This window comes from Gorilla gorilla, chromosome 11 (genome assembly GCF_029281585.2).
Source record: "Gorilla gorilla gorilla isolate KB3781 chromosome 11, NHGRI_mGorGor1-v2.1_pri, whole genome shotgun sequence".
Classification (NCBI taxonomy): domain Eukaryota; kingdom Metazoa; phylum Chordata; class Mammalia; order Primates; family Hominidae; genus Gorilla; species Gorilla gorilla.
In genome coordinates, this window is record NC_073235.2 from 104,081,495 (window position 1) to 104,102,845 (window position 21,351).

At 38.8% G+C, this 21,351-nt stretch overlaps 2 protein-coding genes across 8 annotated transcripts in view; one reads left to right on the forward strand and one right to left on the reverse strand.

The window, feature by feature from the left end:
- STRADB (STE20 related adaptor beta) overlaps positions 1 to 13,029 on the forward strand; it is a 29,813-nt gene extending 16,784 nt beyond the window's left edge. For 2 of the 3 annotated variants that reach the window (XM_004033049.5, XM_055379404.2), the window contains exons 4-12: positions 2,133 to 2,232; positions 5,143 to 5,264; positions 6,830 to 6,938; positions 7,800 to 7,923; positions 9,802 to 9,973; positions 10,270 to 10,374; positions 10,540 to 10,784; positions 11,670 to 11,712; positions 12,213 to 13,029. In XM_004033049.5, the coding sequence (XP_004033097.1) occupies positions 2,133 to 2,232; positions 5,143 to 5,264; positions 6,830 to 6,938; positions 7,800 to 7,923; positions 9,802 to 9,973; positions 10,270 to 10,374; positions 10,540 to 10,784; positions 11,670 to 11,712; positions 12,213 to 12,356 (1,164 nt within the window). In that variant the 3' untranslated portion in view covers positions 12,357 to 13,029. Of the gene's footprint in view, positions 1 to 2,132; positions 2,233 to 5,142; positions 5,265 to 6,829; positions 6,939 to 7,799; positions 7,924 to 9,801; positions 9,974 to 10,269; positions 10,375 to 10,539; positions 10,789 to 11,669; positions 11,713 to 12,212 lie in introns of those variants that run through there. The other variant, XM_063695093.1, reaches the window with a different exon arrangement.
- A 6,614-nt stretch (positions 13,030 to 19,643) lies between these two features.
- The window catches only part of C2CD6 (C2 calcium dependent domain containing 6), a 124,073-nt gene continuing 122,365 nt past the window's right edge, over positions 19,644 to 21,351 (reverse strand). For 4 of the 5 annotated variants that reach the window (XM_055379402.2, XM_019022116.3, XM_055379403.2 and 1 more), the window contains one exon: positions 19,644 to 20,125. In XM_055379402.2, coding sequence (XP_055235377.1) covers positions 19,835 to 20,125 — 291 coding nt within the window. In that variant the 3' untranslated portion in view covers positions 19,644 to 19,834. Of the gene's footprint in view, positions 20,126 to 20,891; positions 21,323 to 21,351 lie in introns of those variants that run through there. The other variant, XR_008677437.2, reaches the window with a different exon arrangement.

Consider the following 21,351-nt stretch of genomic DNA (forward strand, 5'->3'; position numbering starts at 1 on the left):
ACTCTTGTCTCTTCCAGTCTGCTCAATTTTGCTTCTGTAAATGTAGCTCAATATTGTGCTTTTATTTAACCTTCTCTGTCATGGTATCGACTGAAACCTCCGAGTCATAAACCTGGTATCCTCAATTTTGTATTTAGGCTATTGGTTTTTTGTTTTTTTTTTTAAACTTAAGTGTAAGGTTTTGCATTTATCCTTGTAAAATTTTACTGATCTGGGCCCATTCTTCTAGCTGTTCAGGATGATTGTGAGTCCTGCCTTTTTTTTTTCTTTGTTTTTTTTTTTTTTTTTGGTAATTAGCTATGCCCAGCAACGCATGATCCATACTTTTTCTTTTTTCAAGCCAGCCTTTTTCATTTTCAGGAAGTCATTAAAAAGTTTAACAGAGCAAAGGCAAGGACTTTGCCATAATTTTTGCTTTCTATCATCTAACTGGTCAAATGAAAAAGAGAAGTGAGGTTAGTTTGGGATGATTTACTCTTAGTAAATCTGAGTTGTCTTCTTGTGATTACCATGTGGCTTTTTGAAGTGCCCATAATTCACCCATTGAATAAGTTGATCTCTGACTTTGCTGGGCAGCAGCATCAAGCTTGCCCCTTTGTAGTTTTCTCCCTTTTTGAAAATTGGGTCATTGTTTGCTACTTTTATTCTGGTTTTTCATCTGAGTTCTACCATAGTTGCAAACTTCGTATCCTAAGTGTAATTGCCCTGGGCCTGGAGGTTTGAACCTACTTAAAACAACCTGTTTAGAGCTTTGAATACTTATTTACAACATGTGTCCCTTCTAGTTTAAATAAGACTAATTCCCTAATGGAATAGATGGAAGCAAAATAGAGGCTGATTAGTTGTGATTTTAGTCCATCACCCAGTAACATTATGCCGTTTTTTTCCAAGCCTGTGAATTATAAGCCTTAGTTCATTACATCTCTAGCCTTCCCGACAGGCTTACAGGTTGATATCACTTAAAAAATTTTTAAAGCTGTTATATGTTCTTTCTGTCTCTTTTATGTGGTCATTAAATCTGAGTTTATCTGAAGACTACCTGTTTTAAAGAAACTGAATTGCTTCCATCAGATTGTAAAGAGGCAGAAAAAAAGAGAAACTAAATTGCTTTATTTTGATTTGTTTTCTCATCAGGATTATTTCCAATCGTATAGTAGAATTTCTTTTTACATTCTTTCATTCCTCTTGAACAATAGTCAGCCTTATTTATCTTTAGCCATGGGTTTATAATTCCTTTTTTCCTGCTCTCTTAAAGTTTAGGGAACATTTAATCCTGTCACTGTTTCAAACTCCATCTCTGTCTCTTGATTAAAAAGAGCCAAGAATGTGAAAAGGAGTTAACACAATTCCTAGCACATAGTAATGTTATTTTTCCCCTTTCTTCCTTCCCCTGCCATCTGTCTGTAGAGGCTCCTAAGTCCTTTGGAGTAGTTATGTCCATTGGGAGACCCTCATGGCTATCATATGAAGCCAGTAGTTTAGGCTTCTTTTTCATACATCCATGTTATTTCACTGTCACTGTATTCAGGTGCAAACCTGACTCTCACTCCAAAGCACACCATGAGACCTCCTGTCAGTACTTGGTCATTCACTTAGGAGGTGTGTCTCCTTTGATTTTTCTTTCTGATCTCCCATCTGATTCATCTTGCAAAAAACTTCATCAGCAATTTTAATAGGCTGCAGTCTGGAAACTGTTCCTTGACTGTTAACATCTTCAGTAGCAGACCATGTACCTTGCGCAAAATATGGCTCTAGCTTAAAGCAAGAGCACAAGCATAGAATATCCCTCACAGGTCCCTGCAGCTCTTCGCTTGGTACATTTTTCAGCTATCCTGAAGAATTAACATTCTTCACAACTCCTAAACATTTTACTGGAAATTACACTGGGAAGTATTCCTTGCTATCTGTAAATCTGCTTTTCCTGCCCTCTCCATAGGCTAACAGCTTTCTACCTAACATCAATGAGCAATTGGTAAATTCATTTTAGATCTTAAAACAGTATCTTAAGCCACCTTGCAGTACCTTCCTAATGAGCACCTCTGTGTTTGAAAATATAACACCAGTGTTTTATATTGGGGCAGGGGGACCAAGAAGTTCATCTATTTTGTTTTTATCTTTAAAAACAAATGCAGGTTGATGAGCCAACCCTTTCCTGGTCACCTCCATCCACTAGAGCCAGTGAAGTACTATGTTCCACCAACGTTTCTCACTACGAGCTCCAAGTAGAAATAGGTAATAATCCTGAATTTCTAATTGACCCTTCAGTGCTAGAAATTAAATTGATGACAAAAAGATTATTTTGTGGGCAAGTGTTTTTCTGTTGTTACCTCCAGCATAAAACTAGATGCTAATTGTGTCAGTCAAGTGGATTCAATTAATTTATGTCTATCTTAAAATAATGACTCAGATTTTTTCAAGATTACTGTCTAGAACGTTTACTTTTCCATCGAAGTACATTTAGATAAGGAAGACACTAAATACTTATTATTTGTGTGTTTATTGTGGGAAGCATATATTTTATGGGTATAATTTTTACTGGGTATGAAGTAAAATCAAGTCATCTAAATCTTTTCAGTCACAATCCTTTAAATTGCTTCTTTAAAAATTTATCTAAAATATTATTTGTAGTAGAAAGCTTTTTCAGTTAAGTGTGGAATAGGATGGGTTATTGTTTATAGCTTTACATATGTGAAACATTTGCTCTGAATATTTAGAAACATCTATTAAACACTACACACCGGTGATTGTGTTAGGTGCTAGGGAAACAAAGCGTGGTAGAACACTTGGAATTGACATCATCTCTGGGAAGATGAAGACACAATATAGCTTCGTTTTATGCACTGGAGGGTACTTTAGTAAAGGTATGTCCTAAGTGTTATGGGAACGGAGAAGATGGAGCATACAACGAACCACCTCTGGGAGTTAAGAGAGATGGCAAAAAGGGGCTGGATCTTGAATGAGGAAGTTTGCTAGATATTCTAGTCATAGGTTTTGTTATAGACAACATAAACAATCCTGGCTAACTTAAGTGAAAAAGGAATATTTGAACAGTGCTGCTAACTCACAGAATTATTGGCTAGAGAACTAGGCTTGGAAGAAGCCAAGAGAAGCTGCATGACAAGGACCAGGACCGTGCGATAGGAGCAGCCTAGTGAATGTACTGCCTGCCGCCAGACGCTGGCCCCCTGCTGGTAGCTCTGACGACTGCTGCTGCTTTGTCCTTCACTCCATACTCCAGTTGGCCAAGCATAGGTCGCATGCCAGGGTCAAGGAGACTAAGGGAGAGTAAGGATCTGACCTTTTTGAAATAACACAAAGTGGCAAATGCCCCAAAATTAGAAAGGAGTTTCAAATGGTGCCAATTCTAAAAAGGTAAAAACATGTTTACCTCAGTAAATGACTGAGGAAGGATGGTTAGGGGAGAATACCATATAGTTCCTCTGTGACTGCAAGTGGGAACAAGGGGAGAGTAGGCAGTGGTAGGAGATGAATCTGGAAAGGCAGGTTTGGAACACGTTGTGAAGGACTTCATGTGGCCTTCACATGAAGAATGTAGAATGGCCTCCACAACCTACCCTCCTTATTACTCAGAGGATTTAAGGTGGAGATTTGGAATTGTCCTTCCGCTAGAGAGACATTGTGGAATCATGATGACAGTAATAGCATCTAACAGGCATTATGCTGAACATTTAGTATGTATTTTTTTCTTTAACCCTTTGCCACTCCCATTTCGCAGATAAGGATACCGAGGCTCTGAGTCATACAGTTAGTGATTTGAAACCAGATCTTTCTGACTGTAGGATCTAAGCTCTCAGCTGCTGCAGGACCTGCTATTGATAAAATGCCAAATTTAAAACAACTCAGGCAACAGTCAGGAAGATGTAGTAGATCAGCAATGCACAACCAGAAGTGTCATCTTCATTACCTGTGTCTTTTTTAAAATTACAGCACCTATATTCCATCACAGAGCTACTGAACCAGGGTTTCTTGGGAGTAGGGCCAAGGCAGAGGCATTTTGCAGTAGTTCCCTCAGTAATTCTGGTGTGTGCCCTGGCTGAGAATTCAGCGCATATGAGGGAGTCACTGCATACATCCAGGGCGACAGGACAGGGCTCAAACTAAGTCAGTGATGCTGACACTGAGGGGAGGAGACGAATTTGAGATTAACTTCATTTCAAAAATAAAACTGACAAAATTTGGTGACCATGGAGAGAGGGAGGTAACTAACATTTATTAGGTGGCTGCTAGCAGATGCCACTCTAGGTGTTTTACATTTAAAAAGCTGACGATACCAAATGCTGGTGAGTATGTCAGGCAGTGACAGCTCTTATACATTGTTTGTGGGAATATGAAATGATTCAGCCACTTTTGAAAACAATTTGGCAACTTCTTACAATGTTAAGCATACGTTTATCACATGACCCAGCAATCTCACTCGCAGATATTTGCCAAAGATAAATGAAAACACATGTCTACTTAAAAACCTGTGTAGGAATGTTTTTGGCAGCTTTATAGTCACCAAAAACTGAAAACAACCTAATAGCCACCATCAGCATTATAAATGGATAAATAAATTGTGGTATAGCCATACAATTGTTTATTGCTCGGCAATAGAAATTAATTGCTGATACATACAGCAACGTGGATGAGTCTCAGAAGCATATGCCAAGTGAAAGAAGCTAAACACAAAAGAAGTTGACGACTGTGTTCTTTTTGATACCATTTATGTGACAAAAATCAGATTAGTGGTTGCCAGGGACTGGGAGTGGGGACGGGATTGCCGAGTAGCATTCCATTGTGTGAGTATATCGCAATTGGTTTATCAAGTCACAGTTTTAGTCATTATAATAGATATGTAATGGTGTGTCACTGTTTTAATTTGCATTTCTCTATCTTGAGCATCTTTTCATAGGCATATTGGCTGTTCCTATATCTTATTTTGTGGATTGCCTGTTTAATCCTCTGCCTGTTTTTTAATTGGATTGCTTGATAAGTGTTATTAATACTTTGAATCAGTAGTGTGCCTTTTCATTTTCTTAACAGTACTTTTTGAAGAGTAAGACTTTTCAATTTTGATGATGTCTAAATTGTCAGTTTTTTTTCTTCTTTGGTTACTAACATGAGTTTTATGTCTGATTACAGGAAGAGGATTTGACAACTTGACTTCTGTCCATCTTGCACGGCATACCCCCACGGGAACACTGGTAACTATAAAAATTACAAATCTGGAAAACTGCAATGAAGAACGCCTGAAAGCTTTACAGGTAACAATATGAAGAAAATGATACACAGTTGGGCCTCTGTATCCACTGGTTCCACATCTGCAGATTCAGCCAATTGTGAATAGAAAATATATATTTTAAAATAAATAATACAATAAAAAATAGTACAAATAAAACACAACATAACTATTTACATAGCATTTACATTGGCATTATAAGTAACCTAGAAATGATTTAAAGTATATGGGAGGATGTGCATAGCTTATATGCGAATATTATGCCATTTTATACAAGGGACTTGAGCATTTTTAGATTTTAGTACATTTATGGGGTGGTGTGTAGGAGGCGGTCAGGGGATGCAGTCCTGGAACCAATGCTCCGTGGATACTAAGGGGTGATTGTATTTAATATAATGTTTATTTGAGGAGATTACATCTATAAGAATTTTCTCCCCCAAACTAATAGTTCTTCTGTTAGGGAAATACAGATTTCTTCTAATTAACATGCAGTTACAGAATTGGAAAGAATACTTGGAAGCCACGTTCATTATATGAAAGAACAAATATATTCAAACTTTGGTAACTGCTGCTCCTTCAAATGAATATCATATTCAAAATGCTAGTCTGGAGTTTTACAATACCCCCAGTCAGTCCCATCCTAAATAGTCACATAGGGAAATGGAAGAAATCAAAAACAGTTTCCTTTTCATCCAGTTAAGCAAAATTAATTTCTGAATAACAAATTTGGACAGAATTGCATTTCAGGTATCTTATAATACCATTTTTATTGTCACTAATCATTTTTGATATAAAGGGGGAAAGGATTTTATTTGGATATTGTTCCAATTCTTTTTTTTTTTTTTTTTTTTCGAGACGGAGTCTCGCTCAGTCGCCCAGGCTGGAGTGCAGTGGCGCGATCTTGGCTCACTGCAAGCTCCGCCTCCCGGGTTCACGCCATTCTCCTGCCCCAGCCTCCCGAGTAGCTGGGACTACAGGCGCCCACCACCACGCCCAGCTAACTTTTTGTATTTTTAGTAGAGATGGGGTTTCACCGTGTTAGCCAGGATGGTCGCGATCTCCTGATGTCGTGATCTGCCTGCCTTGGCCTCCCAAAGTGCTGGGATTACAGGCGTGAGCCACCGTGCCCGGCCCCAATTCTTAAAATATTTATATGTGCACATGTATATTACACAAACAAAAAAAGACTAGGAGAAACTGTACCAAAATGTTAACAGTGGCTCTCTGTGGGGCAGCAATAGAGGGATTTTTATGTATTTTTAAATGTTTTTATGATAAGAACATAGTACAGTTGTTAAGAGTATGACCCTAGAGGGAAACTAAGTTCACATTCTACTTCCACTTCTTTTTATTAATTGCATGCTTTTGGACAGGTTTTCTAACTTATTTTTAAGTGTTGTCTTCTGAAAAATGGGAATCATAATATCACATACTTTGTGGAGTGGTTGTGAGATTTAAATAGATAAAAGCACTAAGAACAGTGCTTTCACTAATAAGCACCCTTGAGTATTAGCTGCCACGACCGCCATTTTCGTCATAAGGAAAAAACGGTTGTTTTTAAATGTCTTGTCTCTTGTGTGTTTATCCTAGAAAGCCGTGATTCTATCCCACTTTTTCCGGCATCCCAATATTACAACTTACTGGACAGTTTTCACTGTTGGCAGCTGGCTTTGGGTTATTTCTCCATTTATGGCCTATGGTAAGAATGCTGGTTTTAAATAAATTAACTTAGCCTAGTTGTTATAATTATATAGATGAGTTGGGATTTTAGATTTATGATTTGCCACATTTAATTTATAAGTCTAATGACTGATTTTAGATTTCATGGTATATTTCTATATCTGGTACATGTTGAATTTTAGTCTGCAGAAAAAAGCAAGAATTGGTATGATGATCAGCGAACCACCACTGCTTTTCCAAGAATTCCGTGCCTTTGCACAAGCTGTGTCTTCCCTTCAGCTTCCTTCCCCTCTTTTAATGGAGACCTACTGTTATTCTGCAGGAAGAAGTTGTTTTTCCACCTCTGCCCCCCATCCCTGTCCGTTTCACTGCATTGTAAACTATTTCACTGTATTAGAAACATCTTTGTGTGTGTCCATGTCCCTCACTGGACTTGTGCTTCTTGAGGGCCGGGATCATTTATATATTTTTTATTTGTGGTGTCCCCAGGTGCTCACGTAGTACTTAGCACAAAGTAGTGTTCAATAATTGTGTTGAATAAATAGTGAATGGATTCTAGAGCTTTGATTTTTAGGACAGCTTTTGTGAATTGCTTCTGGATTTAAGAAAAAAATATATATATATATACACACAGAATGTATTTTTATTCAATAATATTGACAAATCATTAATTCTCTTCCCTAATCTCTAAAGTGTCATTACAAAAAATTGTTTAAAGATTCTTGAAAGAAAATCATGTTTGAGTGGGAAAGTGTTGTTTGGGTTAGACTCCAAAAAGTAACAGGTATGTTTGTGTTTATGGTTGAAAAGAACATTAAAATACAGCTGGAAGCAAAATCACTTTCAATGTTCATCTAAGGATTTTAGGGGTTTCTTTCAGGTTCAGCAAGTCAACTCTTGAGGACCTATTTTCCTGAAGGAATGAGTGAAACTTTAATAAGAAACATTCTCTTTGGAGCCGTGAGAGGGTTGAACTATCTGCACCAAAATGGCTGTATTCACAGGTATTTACTTATTTGTATTTTATTAAATGAAATAATTTTAATGGAAGAACTCTTTGAAGGAGGTTTTAGGAAGGAGCAGTTGAATATTAGAAAAAAGGGATAGGAAACTTGTAAGTGAAAATTGAGGGAGGAAGGGACCATTAGGTGCAGTGGATTGCTTACATTTTATATCCATTCACCAAACATGTTCAGACCACATCCTCTGTGCCAAGCAGTTATTGGGATTGGGGTGGAGTGCCTGCCCTCATGGAGCTCACAGTCTCAATCTAATGAGGATGTTCAGGAGATGAGCTGTAGGAAATGGGATCCTAGTTAGCTGGGTGTTTTTCGTTTTGTTTTTGTTTAAGCAAATGAAGAGCTTCATTATCTGCTTTCCATCTTATGCATAAATTGGAATTAAACTTTTCTTTGATTTCTTATTTTGCAGTACCTTGAGATTATCATCCTAAATATCACTTCTCTTGTTACCAAAGTGTATATGCAAAAGTGATTGACTGAATGTTAAAAACAGTGCTGTTCTAAGATATACTGCGACTTTGTCTTACTTTTTAATTAAGTTACTTTTAAATAAGCTTGCTTTCCTATTGTTTGTTTCAATCCCCTTAAAGCTTTTTGTCTTACTTTTTTTTTTTTTTTTAGCAAAATTCTAGTTAACCAAGGATTTCCAACACACTATATTCTGGTTAACTGAGGTTTCATTATATGTCACCAGATGATTGGCCATCCTCCTCTGTTAAGTTTCTAAATTCAGTGTTTGGTATTGAAAAACAAGGCTCTTATAATTTATCTGACAATTAAAGGAAATGTATAAGATATATTTTTATAAATGATGTATGAGAGACTTATTGGATAGTATTACATTTAGCTTTATAACCTTATATTTCAAATATTGTTTGATTTTTTTTTAGATAGCTTATTAGGTGTTTTGTAACAGCATTCAAAAATAGTGAAATTGGCCAGGCATGGTGGCTCATGCCTGTAATCCCAGCACTTTGAGAGGCCGAGGCGGGCAGATCACTTGAGGTCATGAGTTTGAGACTAGCCTGGCCAAGATGGTAAAACCCTGTCTCTGCTAAAAATACAAAAAAAAAAAAAATTAGCCAGGTGTGGTGGCACACACCTGCAGTCCCAGCTACTCAGGAGGCTGAGGCAGGAGAATCACTTGAACTCAGGAGGTGAAGGTTGCAGTGAGCCAGGATCACTCCACCGCACTCCAGCCTGGGCCACAGAGTGAGACTCTGTCTCAAAAAAAAAAAAAAAAAAAGTGAAATTAATTATTTGATTCCATTCCTTGTTTGAAAAAATATTGTCAGGTTTTTTTTTTTTTTTTTTTTTTTTGAGACAGACAGAGTCTCACTCTGTCCCCCAGGCTGGAGTGCAGTGGTACAATCTTGGCTCACTGCAAGCTCCACCTCCTGGGTTCATGCCATTCTCCTGCCTCAGCCTCCCAAGTAGCTGGGACTACAGGCACCTGCCACCACACCTGGCTAATTTTTTATATTTTTAGTAGAGACGGGGTTTCACCATGTTATCCAGGATGGCCTCGATCTCCTGACCTCGTGATCTGCCCGCCTCAGCCTCCCAAAGTGCTGGGATTACAGGCGTGAGCCACCGCACCCGGCCATCAGTTCTTAACACGTAGCTTTCAATTATATCTTTACTTGTGTTGGTGCTGTAGTAAGTAGCTGAAAGAATTCCTATTCCCTGAACATTTCCTGTGTAAACAGCAGTTTTGCAGTACTGTTTTGCAGTTTATACTGCTGTTTTGTAAAGGGTATTTAATTTCCAAGAGAATATATGGATTTGTTCCTGCCAGATTTTTATTCTTTCTTCATTGGCCAGTTTCCTGTTACTTAGGATTGTTTCTTTTTGTTCTAGGAGTATTAAAGCCAGCCATATCCTCATTTCTGGTGATGGCCTAGTGACCCTCTCTGGCCTGTCCCATCTGCATAGTTTGGTTAAGCATGGACAGAGGCATAGGGCTGTGTATGATTTCCCACAGTTCAGCACATCAGTGCAGCCGTGGCTGAGTCCAGAACTACTGAGACAGGTCAGGTGTGGCCGTTGCATTGGGTTGTCTGTGTCTCAAGTGTCTTCTGAGTTTGGCTAAAGTACAGTTGTGTCTTTATATTTGGATTGGTGAATGGCCTTCTGCAAGACTTTATTTCTCTTTCTTGTCAAAATTATGTTAGGAAATTAAATACCATATGTGAAGTGTGTCTTGATTTGTCGCTTATGGGTTTCTTTTCCATTATTGTTCACCATTCTTTATCAAAAAAGCACATGTGTATAACTTTTGGTTAACTTATTTGCACTAAAAGACTTCAAATTAATTGTGTCCTACAGGATTTACATGGGTATAATGTGAAGTCAGATATTTACAGTGTTGGGATTACAGCATGTGAATTAGCCAGTGGGCAGGTGCCTTTCCAGGACATGCATAGAACTCAGGTAAGTGCTGCTAAAATCCCTGAGCTACTTGCCTTTCATAAGACTGCTTACATTCTAGATAATTTCTGTTAAACATGTTTGCTATAGACTCTTAGGAGCTTTATTGTTGTTACTGTTTTAATATTTTGCCTGAAAAGTGTTGAAGGAAAGTTCTGTTTCTTTTAGATGCTGTTACAGAAACTGAAAGGTCCTCCTTATAGCCCATTGGATATCAGTATTTTCCCTCAATCAGAATCCAGAATGAAAAATTCCCGGTCAGGTGTAGACTCTGGGATTGGAGAAAGTGTGCTTGTCTCCAGTGGAACTCACACAGTAAATAGTGACCGATTACACACACCATCCTCAAAAACTTTCTCTCCTGCCTTCTTTAGCTTGGTACAGCTCTGTTTGCAACAAGATCCTGAGAAAAGGTAATATTGATCTCTTTTAAATAGCACAAAATGTACATGTTTTACATTTTATAGAAGCTTTGTAACATTGCCCTTCCAGGAGAATACAAATCTTTTGATCAAAATATTGTCTGCTCTAGAAAATATCAATGCTAAGAACAATTAGTGGGAACAAGCAAATGAGAAGAATACTGGATTCAAAATCAGAAGAGGCTGGGTGCGGTGGCTCACACCTGTAATCCCAGAACTTTGGGAGGCCGAGGCGGGTGGATTGCCTGAGGTCAGGAGTTCAAGACCAGCCTGGCCAACATGGTGAAACCCCGTCTCTACTAGAAATACAAAAATTAGCCGGGTGTGGTGGCATGCACCTGTAGTCCCAGCTACTCGGGAGGCTGAGAGAGGAGAATTGCTTGAACCCAGTAAGCAGAGGTTGCAGTGAGCCGAGATCACACCACTGCACTGTAACCTAGGTGACAGAGCGAGACTCCATCTCAAAAGAAAAAAAAAAATCAGAAGAGTTGGGCTCCAGTCTCAGCTGTATCATTTTCTAACTGATTTTTACAATAAAAATGAGAGTAAAAATCAGTTACTCTTTCTAGACATTAATTAGCACATTTACGTTAAGACTCTAAGTAGTATAAAATGTAAATTGCTGCTACCCTACTAAGTTACTGTCAGTAAATACTGTGTGCAGTAAATGTTGAGTATGGATTAATTGAAGGATACCTCTACAATTATTTCCTTTAGTCAAGGTTGTAGCTAAGAATTGGGCTTCTGACATACATTCTTTTTAATCTTTTTCGTATTGGGTTTTATAGCTCTAAACCTAATTTCTAACATATTTTTACACCTGAAATCTACATTCTAATATAAAGGTTTTTTTTATAACTTTCTTAAAAATTTCAGGCCATCAGCAAGCAGTTTATTGTCCCATGTTTTCTTCAAACAGGTGAGCTGATCTATCATCCGTTGTCTCGATGTTTTTAATTACTATTAAAAAGTCACTTTATTTTGTTGGCTTGATGAGATATTTTGGTTACCAAGGTTCTTACTAATAACTTTGTTACAAAATAAAGTTAAAAACAAGAAAACTTTTGGTAGTTCAATTATAGACTTTCTAAAATACTTTCATTCTTCAAAACAGAATGAGTAAAAATAAAATGGACTATCATCACGTTACTGATGTTTGGTGTATATTTTGATTAATTTAGAGACATTTTCTATGTTGGCTAGAAATGATGAAAGGGCAAAGTAACTCTGATAAGAAGTCAGTTTATTTGGCTCTTCTTCCTGTTTTCAGATGACCAGAATCAAAGGCAGTTTTAGGGGAAATACCTGAAAACAATTTTAAACACATTTAACATAAATTCTTTAAAAGTTATTTATTGCTAACAAAACTGATGTATTGAAATGATATATCAACAGCCTTATTTTGAGTTTCTTTAACAGATGAAAGAAGAAAGCCAGGATTCAATACTTTCACTGTTGCCTCCTGCTTATAACAAGCCATCAATATCATTGCCTCCAGTGTTACCTTGGACTGAGCCAGAATGTGATTTTCCTGATGAAAAAGACTCATACTGGGAATTCTAGGGCTGCCAAATCATTTTATGTCCTATATACTTGACACTTTCTCCTTGCTGCTTTTTCTTCTGTATTTCTAGGTACAAATACCAGAATTATACTTGAAAATACAGTTGGTGCACTGGAGAATCTATTATTTAAAACCACTCTGTTCAAAGGGGCACCAGTTTGTAGTCCCTCTGTTTCACACAGAGTACTATGACAAGGAAACATCAGAATTACTAATCTAGCTAGTGTCATTTATTCTGGAATTTTTTTCTAAGCTGTGACTAACTCTTTTTATCTCTCAATATAATTTTTGAGCCAGTTAATTTTTTTCAGTATTTTGCTGTCCCTTGGGAATGGGCCCTCAGAGGACAGTGCTTCCAAGTACATCTTCTTCTCCCAGATTCTCTGGCCTTTTTAATGAGCTATTGTTAAACCAACAGGCTAGTTTATCTTACATCAGACCCTTTTCTGGTAGAGGGAAAATGTTTGTGCTTTCCCTTTTTTTCTGTTAATACTTATGGTAACACCTAACTGAGCCTCACTCACATTAAATGATTCACTTGAAATGTATACAGAAATTGTAATTTGCTTTTTTTTAAAAAAGGGGGCTAAAGTAACACTTTCCTACTTATGTAAATTATAGATCCTAAATTCATGCACCCCGTGGGAGCTCAATAAAGATTTACTGAATTGAGTTTATGCTTTTATTTTCCTTGCATAGTCTGACAGAGCTAATATACAGATTCTGATTTGTTTTGTCAAGAAAAGCCCTTTCTCAAGCAGATTTATTTACATAATCTATAATCAACTGAGTATTTGATTAAATGGAGGCAGAAGGCATTCTGGCCTTTTGTATGGTTATTGCTCCTGTAGGAGATACAACATATGAGGGCATAGAGGTCTTAATTAATTAATATTTCCTAATTAGAAAAGAGACTCTGCCATGTCTCAAAAAGAATACATAGTTTGGAGGTGTGGTAAACTGGGACCTACTTCAGTTGATTTTCTTAATTTATACAATCTTATTTATATTACATTAAAAGTTATTTTAAAATGATTACCTCAGGACTAAAAAATTAAAAAGACAAATAATATACAAATCCATAGGCGATTTCAAGCACAATTATCTTCATGTTTATTGACTGGACCCCCTCAAGAATGAAGGTTTGGGTTACTCCATCCGTTAAGCCACCAAGACCCACCAAAGTGAAAGAATTTAAAATGGACAGTGAAAAAGGGAGAAGATGAAGACCGCTGAGGCCCTAAGAGCAACTCTAGTGGTAAGGGCTATAGTTCATCCTACTAACCTCCCCCTTCTAAATTTCCCTTCTGTAAGAGAGGCCCACAGAGACCTTAGAGGTCTTTCAAATCTGTGTGGAGGTTCTCCTGAATGTGTGTAGTTTAAAAATTGGACCATAGAGGGCCCGAAATGGTGCTTCTCAGATCTCCTACTATGGGGTGTGTTAGGGTACTCCAGAGAAATAGCCAACAGAATCAATGTGCGTATATAACATATCTATATTTTATATACATACATATATAAACTGATTTATTATAAGGAATTGGTTCATGCGATTGTGGAGGCTGACAAGTCCAAAGATCTGCCAGGTGAGTTAGCAAGCTGGACATCCGGAAGAGCTGATGGTGTAGTTCTCATCCAAAGGTTGTCAGACTCAAGACCCAGGAAGAGTCAGTGTTTCAGTTTGAGTCCAAAGGCAGGAAAAAGCCAATGTCCCAGTTCAAATGCATGCAGGCAGGAGGAATTATCTTTTACTTGGGGGAAGTTTAGCCTTTCTCTTCTATTCAGGTCTTCAATTGATTGGATGAGGTCCACTCATATTAGAGAGTGCAATCTGCTTCACTTAGTCGACCGATTTAAATGTTAGTCTGATCCAGAAACACCGTGTGATGGTTAATATTAAGTGTCAACTTGATTGGATTGAAGGATGTCTAGATAGCTGATAACACAGTGGTCCCAACCTTTTTGGCACCAGTTTTGTGGTATACAGTTTTTCCATGGGGTGGGGGATGGTTTCAGGATGAAGCTGTTCCATCTCAGATCAGGCATTAGATTCTCATAAGGAGCGGCACAATCTAGATCGCTTGTGTGTGCAGTTCACAATAGGGTTGGTGCTCCTATGAGAATTTAATGTGGCCGCTGATCTGACAGGAGGCAGAACTCAGGCGGTAATGCTCACCCACCCTGCTGCTCATCTGCTGTGACACTGGGTTCCCAACAGGCCACTGACCCGTATGGGTCCACAGCGGGGTTTGGGGACTCCTGTGGTAAAGTATTGTTTCTGGGTGTGTCTATGAGGGTGTTGCCAGAGGAGATTGACGTTTGAGTCAGTGGACTGGGAGAGGAAGACCCACCCTCAATGTAGGTGGGCACCATGCAGTCAGCTGCCAAACGGCTAGATGGCGGCCAGAAGAGGGATAACCTTGCTTGCTGAGCCTTGTGGATTTCATCTTTCTTCCATGCTGGATGCTTCTTTCCACTCCTCCTGCCCTTGGACATCAGACTCTAGGTTCTTTGGCCTTCGGACTCTGGGAGTTGCACAAGGGCCTCCTCAGGACTTTTGGGCCTTCAGCCACAGACCGAGGGTTGCACTGTTGGCTTTGCTGCTTTTGAGGCTTTTGGAATTGGATGGAGCAACTGCTGGCTTCTTTCTTCCTCAGCTTGCAGATGGCCTACTGCAGGACTTCACCTTGTGATAGTGTGAGCCAATTCTCCCTAGTATACTCCATTTCATATATTCATTAGTTCTGTCCCTCTGGAGAACCCTAATACACATCCTCACAGAGACACTCAGAATAATGTAATTTTTTGTTTGTTTGAGATGGAGTCTTGCTCGTCGCCCAGGCTGGGGTGCAGTGGCATGATCTCAGCTCACTGTAACCTCCGCCTCCCGGGTTCAAGTGATTCTCCTGCCTCAGCCTCCCAAGTAGCTGGGATTACAGGCTCCCATCACCATGCCCAGCTAATTTTTGCATTTTTAGTAGAGATGGGGTTTCACCATGTTGGCCAGGCTGGTCTAGAACTCCTGACCTCGGACTCCCAAAGTGCTGGGACTACAGGCATTCAGAATACTGTTTGACCAAGTATCTGGGCACCTGTGGCCCAGTACAGTTGACACACAAAATCAACCATCACCATGGGTATCACCATGAGTGATGACTTCACCCTGTGAGTGCTTTCTTAAATTTTGTGCCTCAGGCTCCTTGCTTGCTGTATTTCCAATGGCTGCTGTAACAAATTGCCACAAACTTAGTGGCTTAAGCAACACAAATTTATTATTCTGAAGTTCTGGTCCAGAAGTTTGAAATCAGTCTTACTGAGCTAAAATCAAGGTTTTGGCAGTGCTCCATTCCTTCTGGAGGCTCCAGATGGGAATCTGTTTCCTTGGCCTTTCCAGTTTTTAGAGACTATTCATGTTCCTTGGCTCATGGCCCTGTTTGTCCATCTTCAAAGTCAGCAATTTGGGGCTGAATCCTCATTCTGCCATTTCTCTGGTTCTCTCTTTGATTCTATCTTCTACTTTTTAAAGACCCCTGTGATTACACTGGGCATAATGAGATAATCTGGGATAGCTTCCCTGTCTACAGTCAGCTGATAAGCAACCTTAATTCTGTCTGCAATCGTAGTTCCTTTAGCCACGTAACCTAACATATTAACAGGTTCTGGGCCTTAGGATGTAGGCATCTTTGGGGGAACATTATGCTACCTACCATACCTGCCTCATCCTATCCCTACCCCTGGCAGCAGGGATTGCAAGTCAGGCCCATTCCTGGGAGACAAAGGCCTTTTGTGATTAATGGCTTCGGCTGGAGCACTCCCCATCAGCCCGACTGAAACTTACTTAGAATGACACTGGCCATCAGAGAAATGCAAATCAAAACCACAATGAGATACCATCTCACACCAGTTAGAATGGCGATCATTAAAAAGTCAGGAAACAACAGGTGCTGGAGAGGATGTGGAGAAATAGGAACACTTTTACACTGTTGGTGGGAGGTAAACTAGTTCAACCATTGTGGAAGACAGTGTGGCGATTCCTCAGGGATCTAGAACTGGAAATACCATTTGACCCAGCCATCCCATTACTGGGTATATACCCAAAGGACTATAAATCATGCTGCTATAAAGACACATGCACACGTATGTTTATTGCGGCATTATTCACAATAGCAAAGACTTGGAACCAACCCAAATGTCCAACAATGATAGACTGGATTAAGAAAATGTGGCACATATACACCATGGAATACTATGCAGCCATAAAAAATGATGAGTTCATGTCCTTTGTAGGGACATGGATGAAATTGGAAGTCATCATTCTCAGTAAACTATTGCAAGAACAAAAAACCAAACACCGCATATTCTCACTCATAGGTGGGAATTGAACAATGAGATCACATGGACACAGGAAGGGGAATATCATACTCGGGGGACTGTGGTGGGGTGGGGGGAGGGGGGAGGGATAGCATTGGGAGATATACCTAATGCTAGATGACGAGTTAGTGGGTGCAGCGCACCAGCATGGCACATGTATACATATGTAACTAACCCGCACAATGTGCACATGTACCCTAAAACTTAAAGTATAAAAAAAAAAAAATTAAAAAAAAATATTTAAAAAAAAAAAAAGAATGACACTGCAGTCTAAGACATTTCCTATTTCCTATTCTGCCTTCTTGTCTTCCTCCCTCTTTTCCACATTGGTCAGACTTACATCTTGGACAGCTCTCGCAGCCATCTTCTACTGCCTCCCTATTTTTCCCTCCCAGACTTTTCCCCGCAAAACATCTGTTGCAGGTGGTATTAATTTCCTATCACGGCTGTGACAAATTACCACAAACTCAGTGGCTTAAAACAACGCACGTTTATTATCTGACAGTTCTGGAGGTCAGAAGTTTAAAATGGATTGGCAGCGCTACACTCCTTCCGGAGTCTCTAGGGGAGAATCTATTGCCTTCCCAGATTCTAGAGGCTTCCTACTTCCTTCCCTCATGGCACAGCACTGCTCCAACTTCTGCTTCTGTGGTCCCATCTCCTTCTCTGACTTGTGTGATTATATTGTGCCCACCCAGATAATTTGGGATAATTCCCCCGATCTCAACACCTTTGGTTTAATCACAGTTGCAAAAATCTCTCATCACATAAGGTAACATTCACAGGTTCCTGGGATTAGGACATGGACACATTAGTAGGGGCCATGACTACCACACATCTAATTTCATCTTGGTGTCTGCTTTTCAAAGGACCCAAACTAGCAGTCACTTAGCTAAAATGCCCTCCTATGAGCTTCTATAGTACCTTCCCCAAAAAGCACTTACACAACTCTAATTGCTTCTGTGTTTATGTTCCCAAAGGACTGTGGACTTCCAGAGAATATTGTCTCATTCACTGGTATATTGCTGTTTAGTAAAAGTGTCTGGCATTTTGTAGATGTTTAATATTTATTGAATTCTTTCTTGAATAAGTATTTGAATTAAAAAAAAAGACTTTTGAAAAGAAAATGTAAGAGATTTCCATGGTAAGAAGTTTTAAATTCTTTGCTTGTCACAATATTGCCATTAAAAATTTAATGAGGCAGAGATTTGAGATTTCTATCTAGTAAATATTTCTTCCTTTACTGCAAGCCAAATCAATGGTTTCCCTCATAAGTACTGTTGGCCAATTGCCTATTAGCTCTCAAGTTCATTTCTCCACTCTCTCCCTGTTCTGCTTCACTGGGATCTACGTTTCCCATGTACCCACAAACTCTGGTTTCCAGGGAGGCAACAGAAGATCAGAGAGCAGAACGAGAGAGGAGAAACATGGTATTTCTCACCCTTTGCCCCACTCCCCTTCTGCTTCGAGTGTCCCTGGCAGTGGCGGTATCATCTTTGTCTCTAGCTTCAAGACTCTGGTAGCACCAGTTCCTCCTGCTGTCCTTTCCATCTGAGTGGTGGTAGCACTTCCCACTCTTGCTAATCCCTGGGTTGCTTCAACATCCCTTTTTGCTTCTTAGCCTTGATTCCATCACCCACAAAACCAACTCCCTGTATTCCTTCTACCTGAAAGATCTGGAGTTGTGTTTTCCCAGTTACATGGTGACTGAAATAAATACTTACAACTTTGAGGATTATTGGAAATTCTTAGTCCCTATAAAAAATTTCTATCCTGATTATAACATTGAATGATCAGGAATTATGTTTTCCATCAGCCAATTCTATTTAAACCCCATAGTCTTTATAACTTCTGGTAGAAAAATAGAAACAAAAATTCTGTAAATCGAGTTTTGCTTTTCAAGAGTGGATCAAAGTTCAACAAGATCCAAATATTGTACTTACAAAGAAATAGAACCAATTCTCAGAAGTCTGATTTAAATCCTATGTTGATTTAGCTAGATTATACTTTATTCAGTTTCTACAATTTTATGCAGTTTCCCAAGCATGGTGTTACTAAGAGGCCCTTTCACAGTTGTATGAGTAACTTAGAAAGTCACTGCTGTGTAAGAGATGCTTCAGGAATTAATATTAACTATATTCTTATGTTTTTTGTGTAAAAAGATGCAATATCAGATGATGTTAAAATGAATAAAAGTTCAGCTGGGAGTGGTGGCACACACCTTTAAATCTCAGTTATTTGACCAGCTGAGGCGGGTGGATCGTTTGAGCCCAGAGTTCGAGACCAGCCTGGGCAACATAGCGAGAACTCTGTCCCAAAAAAGTTAATAAACAAGTATAAGGCCCAGAGAATTGCAAACTGTTGAATCTAGAAATATAACTAGAGCTGAAGAGTAAAAGTATGTATTCTTTTTTTTTTTCTTGAGAGGGGTGTCACTCTCACAGCTCACTGCAGCCTTGGCCTCCCAGGCTCAGGTGGTTCTCCCACCTCAGCTTCCTGAGTAGCTGGGACCACAGGCATGCTATCACGCCCAGCTGATTTTTTTGTAGAGACAGGGTTTCGCCATGTTGCCCAGGCTGGTCTAGAACTCCTGGGCTCAAGCCATCCATTCACCTTGGCCTCCCAAAGTGCTGAGATTACAGGCGTGAGCCACGGTGCCTGGCCTAAAAGTATATATTCATAACAAAAGGCTGCACACATTGATAACCACAAATCACCTGAAAACTGGGTAGAAAGGGAAAATTTACAGTGTAACAAAGGTTGGAGAAGTCAGAGAAATACAAATTGGAGTGATATTATATAGTGGAAAAATTAAGAAAAACTGAGAAATAAAACTTTGTTAATGGACATAAACTGAATACGTATTTCTGGGTTTGTTCCCTAAGGTTCATGAACAAAAACACATTTACATCAAATGTGTTTGTTTTTCATTTTAATCAAAACAAAATGGTTCTAACAAGATGAAATTTGGTTGCTGACTTCTGTCACACAAAAGAAGAGATCTCCAAACCATTTTGTTAATGGAGAAATGATATTCTGACTGCTGGCCTCACATATCATTCTGAGTTAAACATGTTTTATAATATCACAAATGAGCGAACATTTTTCAATATCCTCTTTTAATTTTTTTTGGCCGCATTTTATGCATTTCATAATCTGATGTTTTATCATTTATATGAACTAAGCCTGATGAAACCATTCGACGACTTGTAAACTTTCCACTGTAGCTTTCTCGTTGCTTGTTAACCTCTGGAGCAGTATATGGTCTTGCAGAGTGTCTGGCATGGTTATGGATACCATCTGAGCTTTTTCCTAAAAGCCTTGATCTTGATTTTACTTTTTTAAGGTGTGTAAATGAGGTCATGTCATGTAAATCCTCAAATTTATCTGAACAATCCTAAATAATAAAATAAAAGATCCGATTGGTAAATTAGGTTTCTTAAAAGTAGTTTTTAAATTTACAAGGACTTCTGACATGGATGGTCAAAAGAAAAAAGAAAAACACACAAGGACTAAAGTTTATAATAGCAACAGTTAAAGACAAAGAATGAAAACACTGAATGTTTCTTAGGCAGTCTCTAAATTCAGACCCTACACCCGATGCCTCCCATTAGATACTGTGCTAGATACTATGCTAGAAACCATGCTTTAAAAAGATCTGTTACAAAGGATCCGTTATTTCAAAAGATATTGAAGATAAGCTAGAAACCTGAAAAACTTGAGAGCTGACCTCAGGGGTCAGACTCCTAAGCAATGCTGGCCAGATTACTTTGTAATTTCTCTCCAACAAAATCTCTCTCTCCGACCCCAAATATAAATTATGAACTCTTATATTTTACTTTTCATATCATCCAAAATTTGATCTTTCATCCTTTAATAACCATCTTTAGTTAATTTATATACATACAGAGAGAGGGAGAGAGTGTGTGCCACACCCAAGAATATGGTTATAATGTTTACATTAAAAATAAAAAATTGCATGTATACTCTGAGTAAACAAGTAAAACATTTGGTAAAATAACTGGAAGGATATATACCATAGTAAATGATTCTTTTTCAAATTTTCTATTATATAGCTATATAAGGTATGAATCTAGTAGTTACCCTCAAATTACGGTAAACAATTTCCTCAGCAGTTTGAGCAGCTCATCTCATAATACTTTGCAAAGACAGCCACACCAAGGGAATGGGCTGCTTGAATTGAACACAGGTGGGGATGGATTAATAGAACTGGGGATCAGGGAACATTGGGCAGGACTAATAAGAATTAGGCAGTCAGAAAAAGATTTACAAAAAAGAATGTATAACGAGTCTAAAGATAAATTCTACCTATTTAACATTTCTGCCTGAGTTTGGAGAAGGCAAGAAAACATTCTTCCTCTTCCCTCTTATGTACACAAGACAATTAGGGAAGCCACAATGAGATAATTTATGCTATGTTAGTGAGTAACACATAATTTTCCTTCACAGCTGATATAACTTGATTACTGGAGTGGCAGTGGAAGGGCATGGAGACCCAGGCCACTGGTCACTTTTCTAGGTGCTCCTACGACTCAGTTTCTCTCTCTTCTGTCTTGATTCCTTTGGGAGATTCCTGGATTTTAGAAAATCAGATGAGTAAGT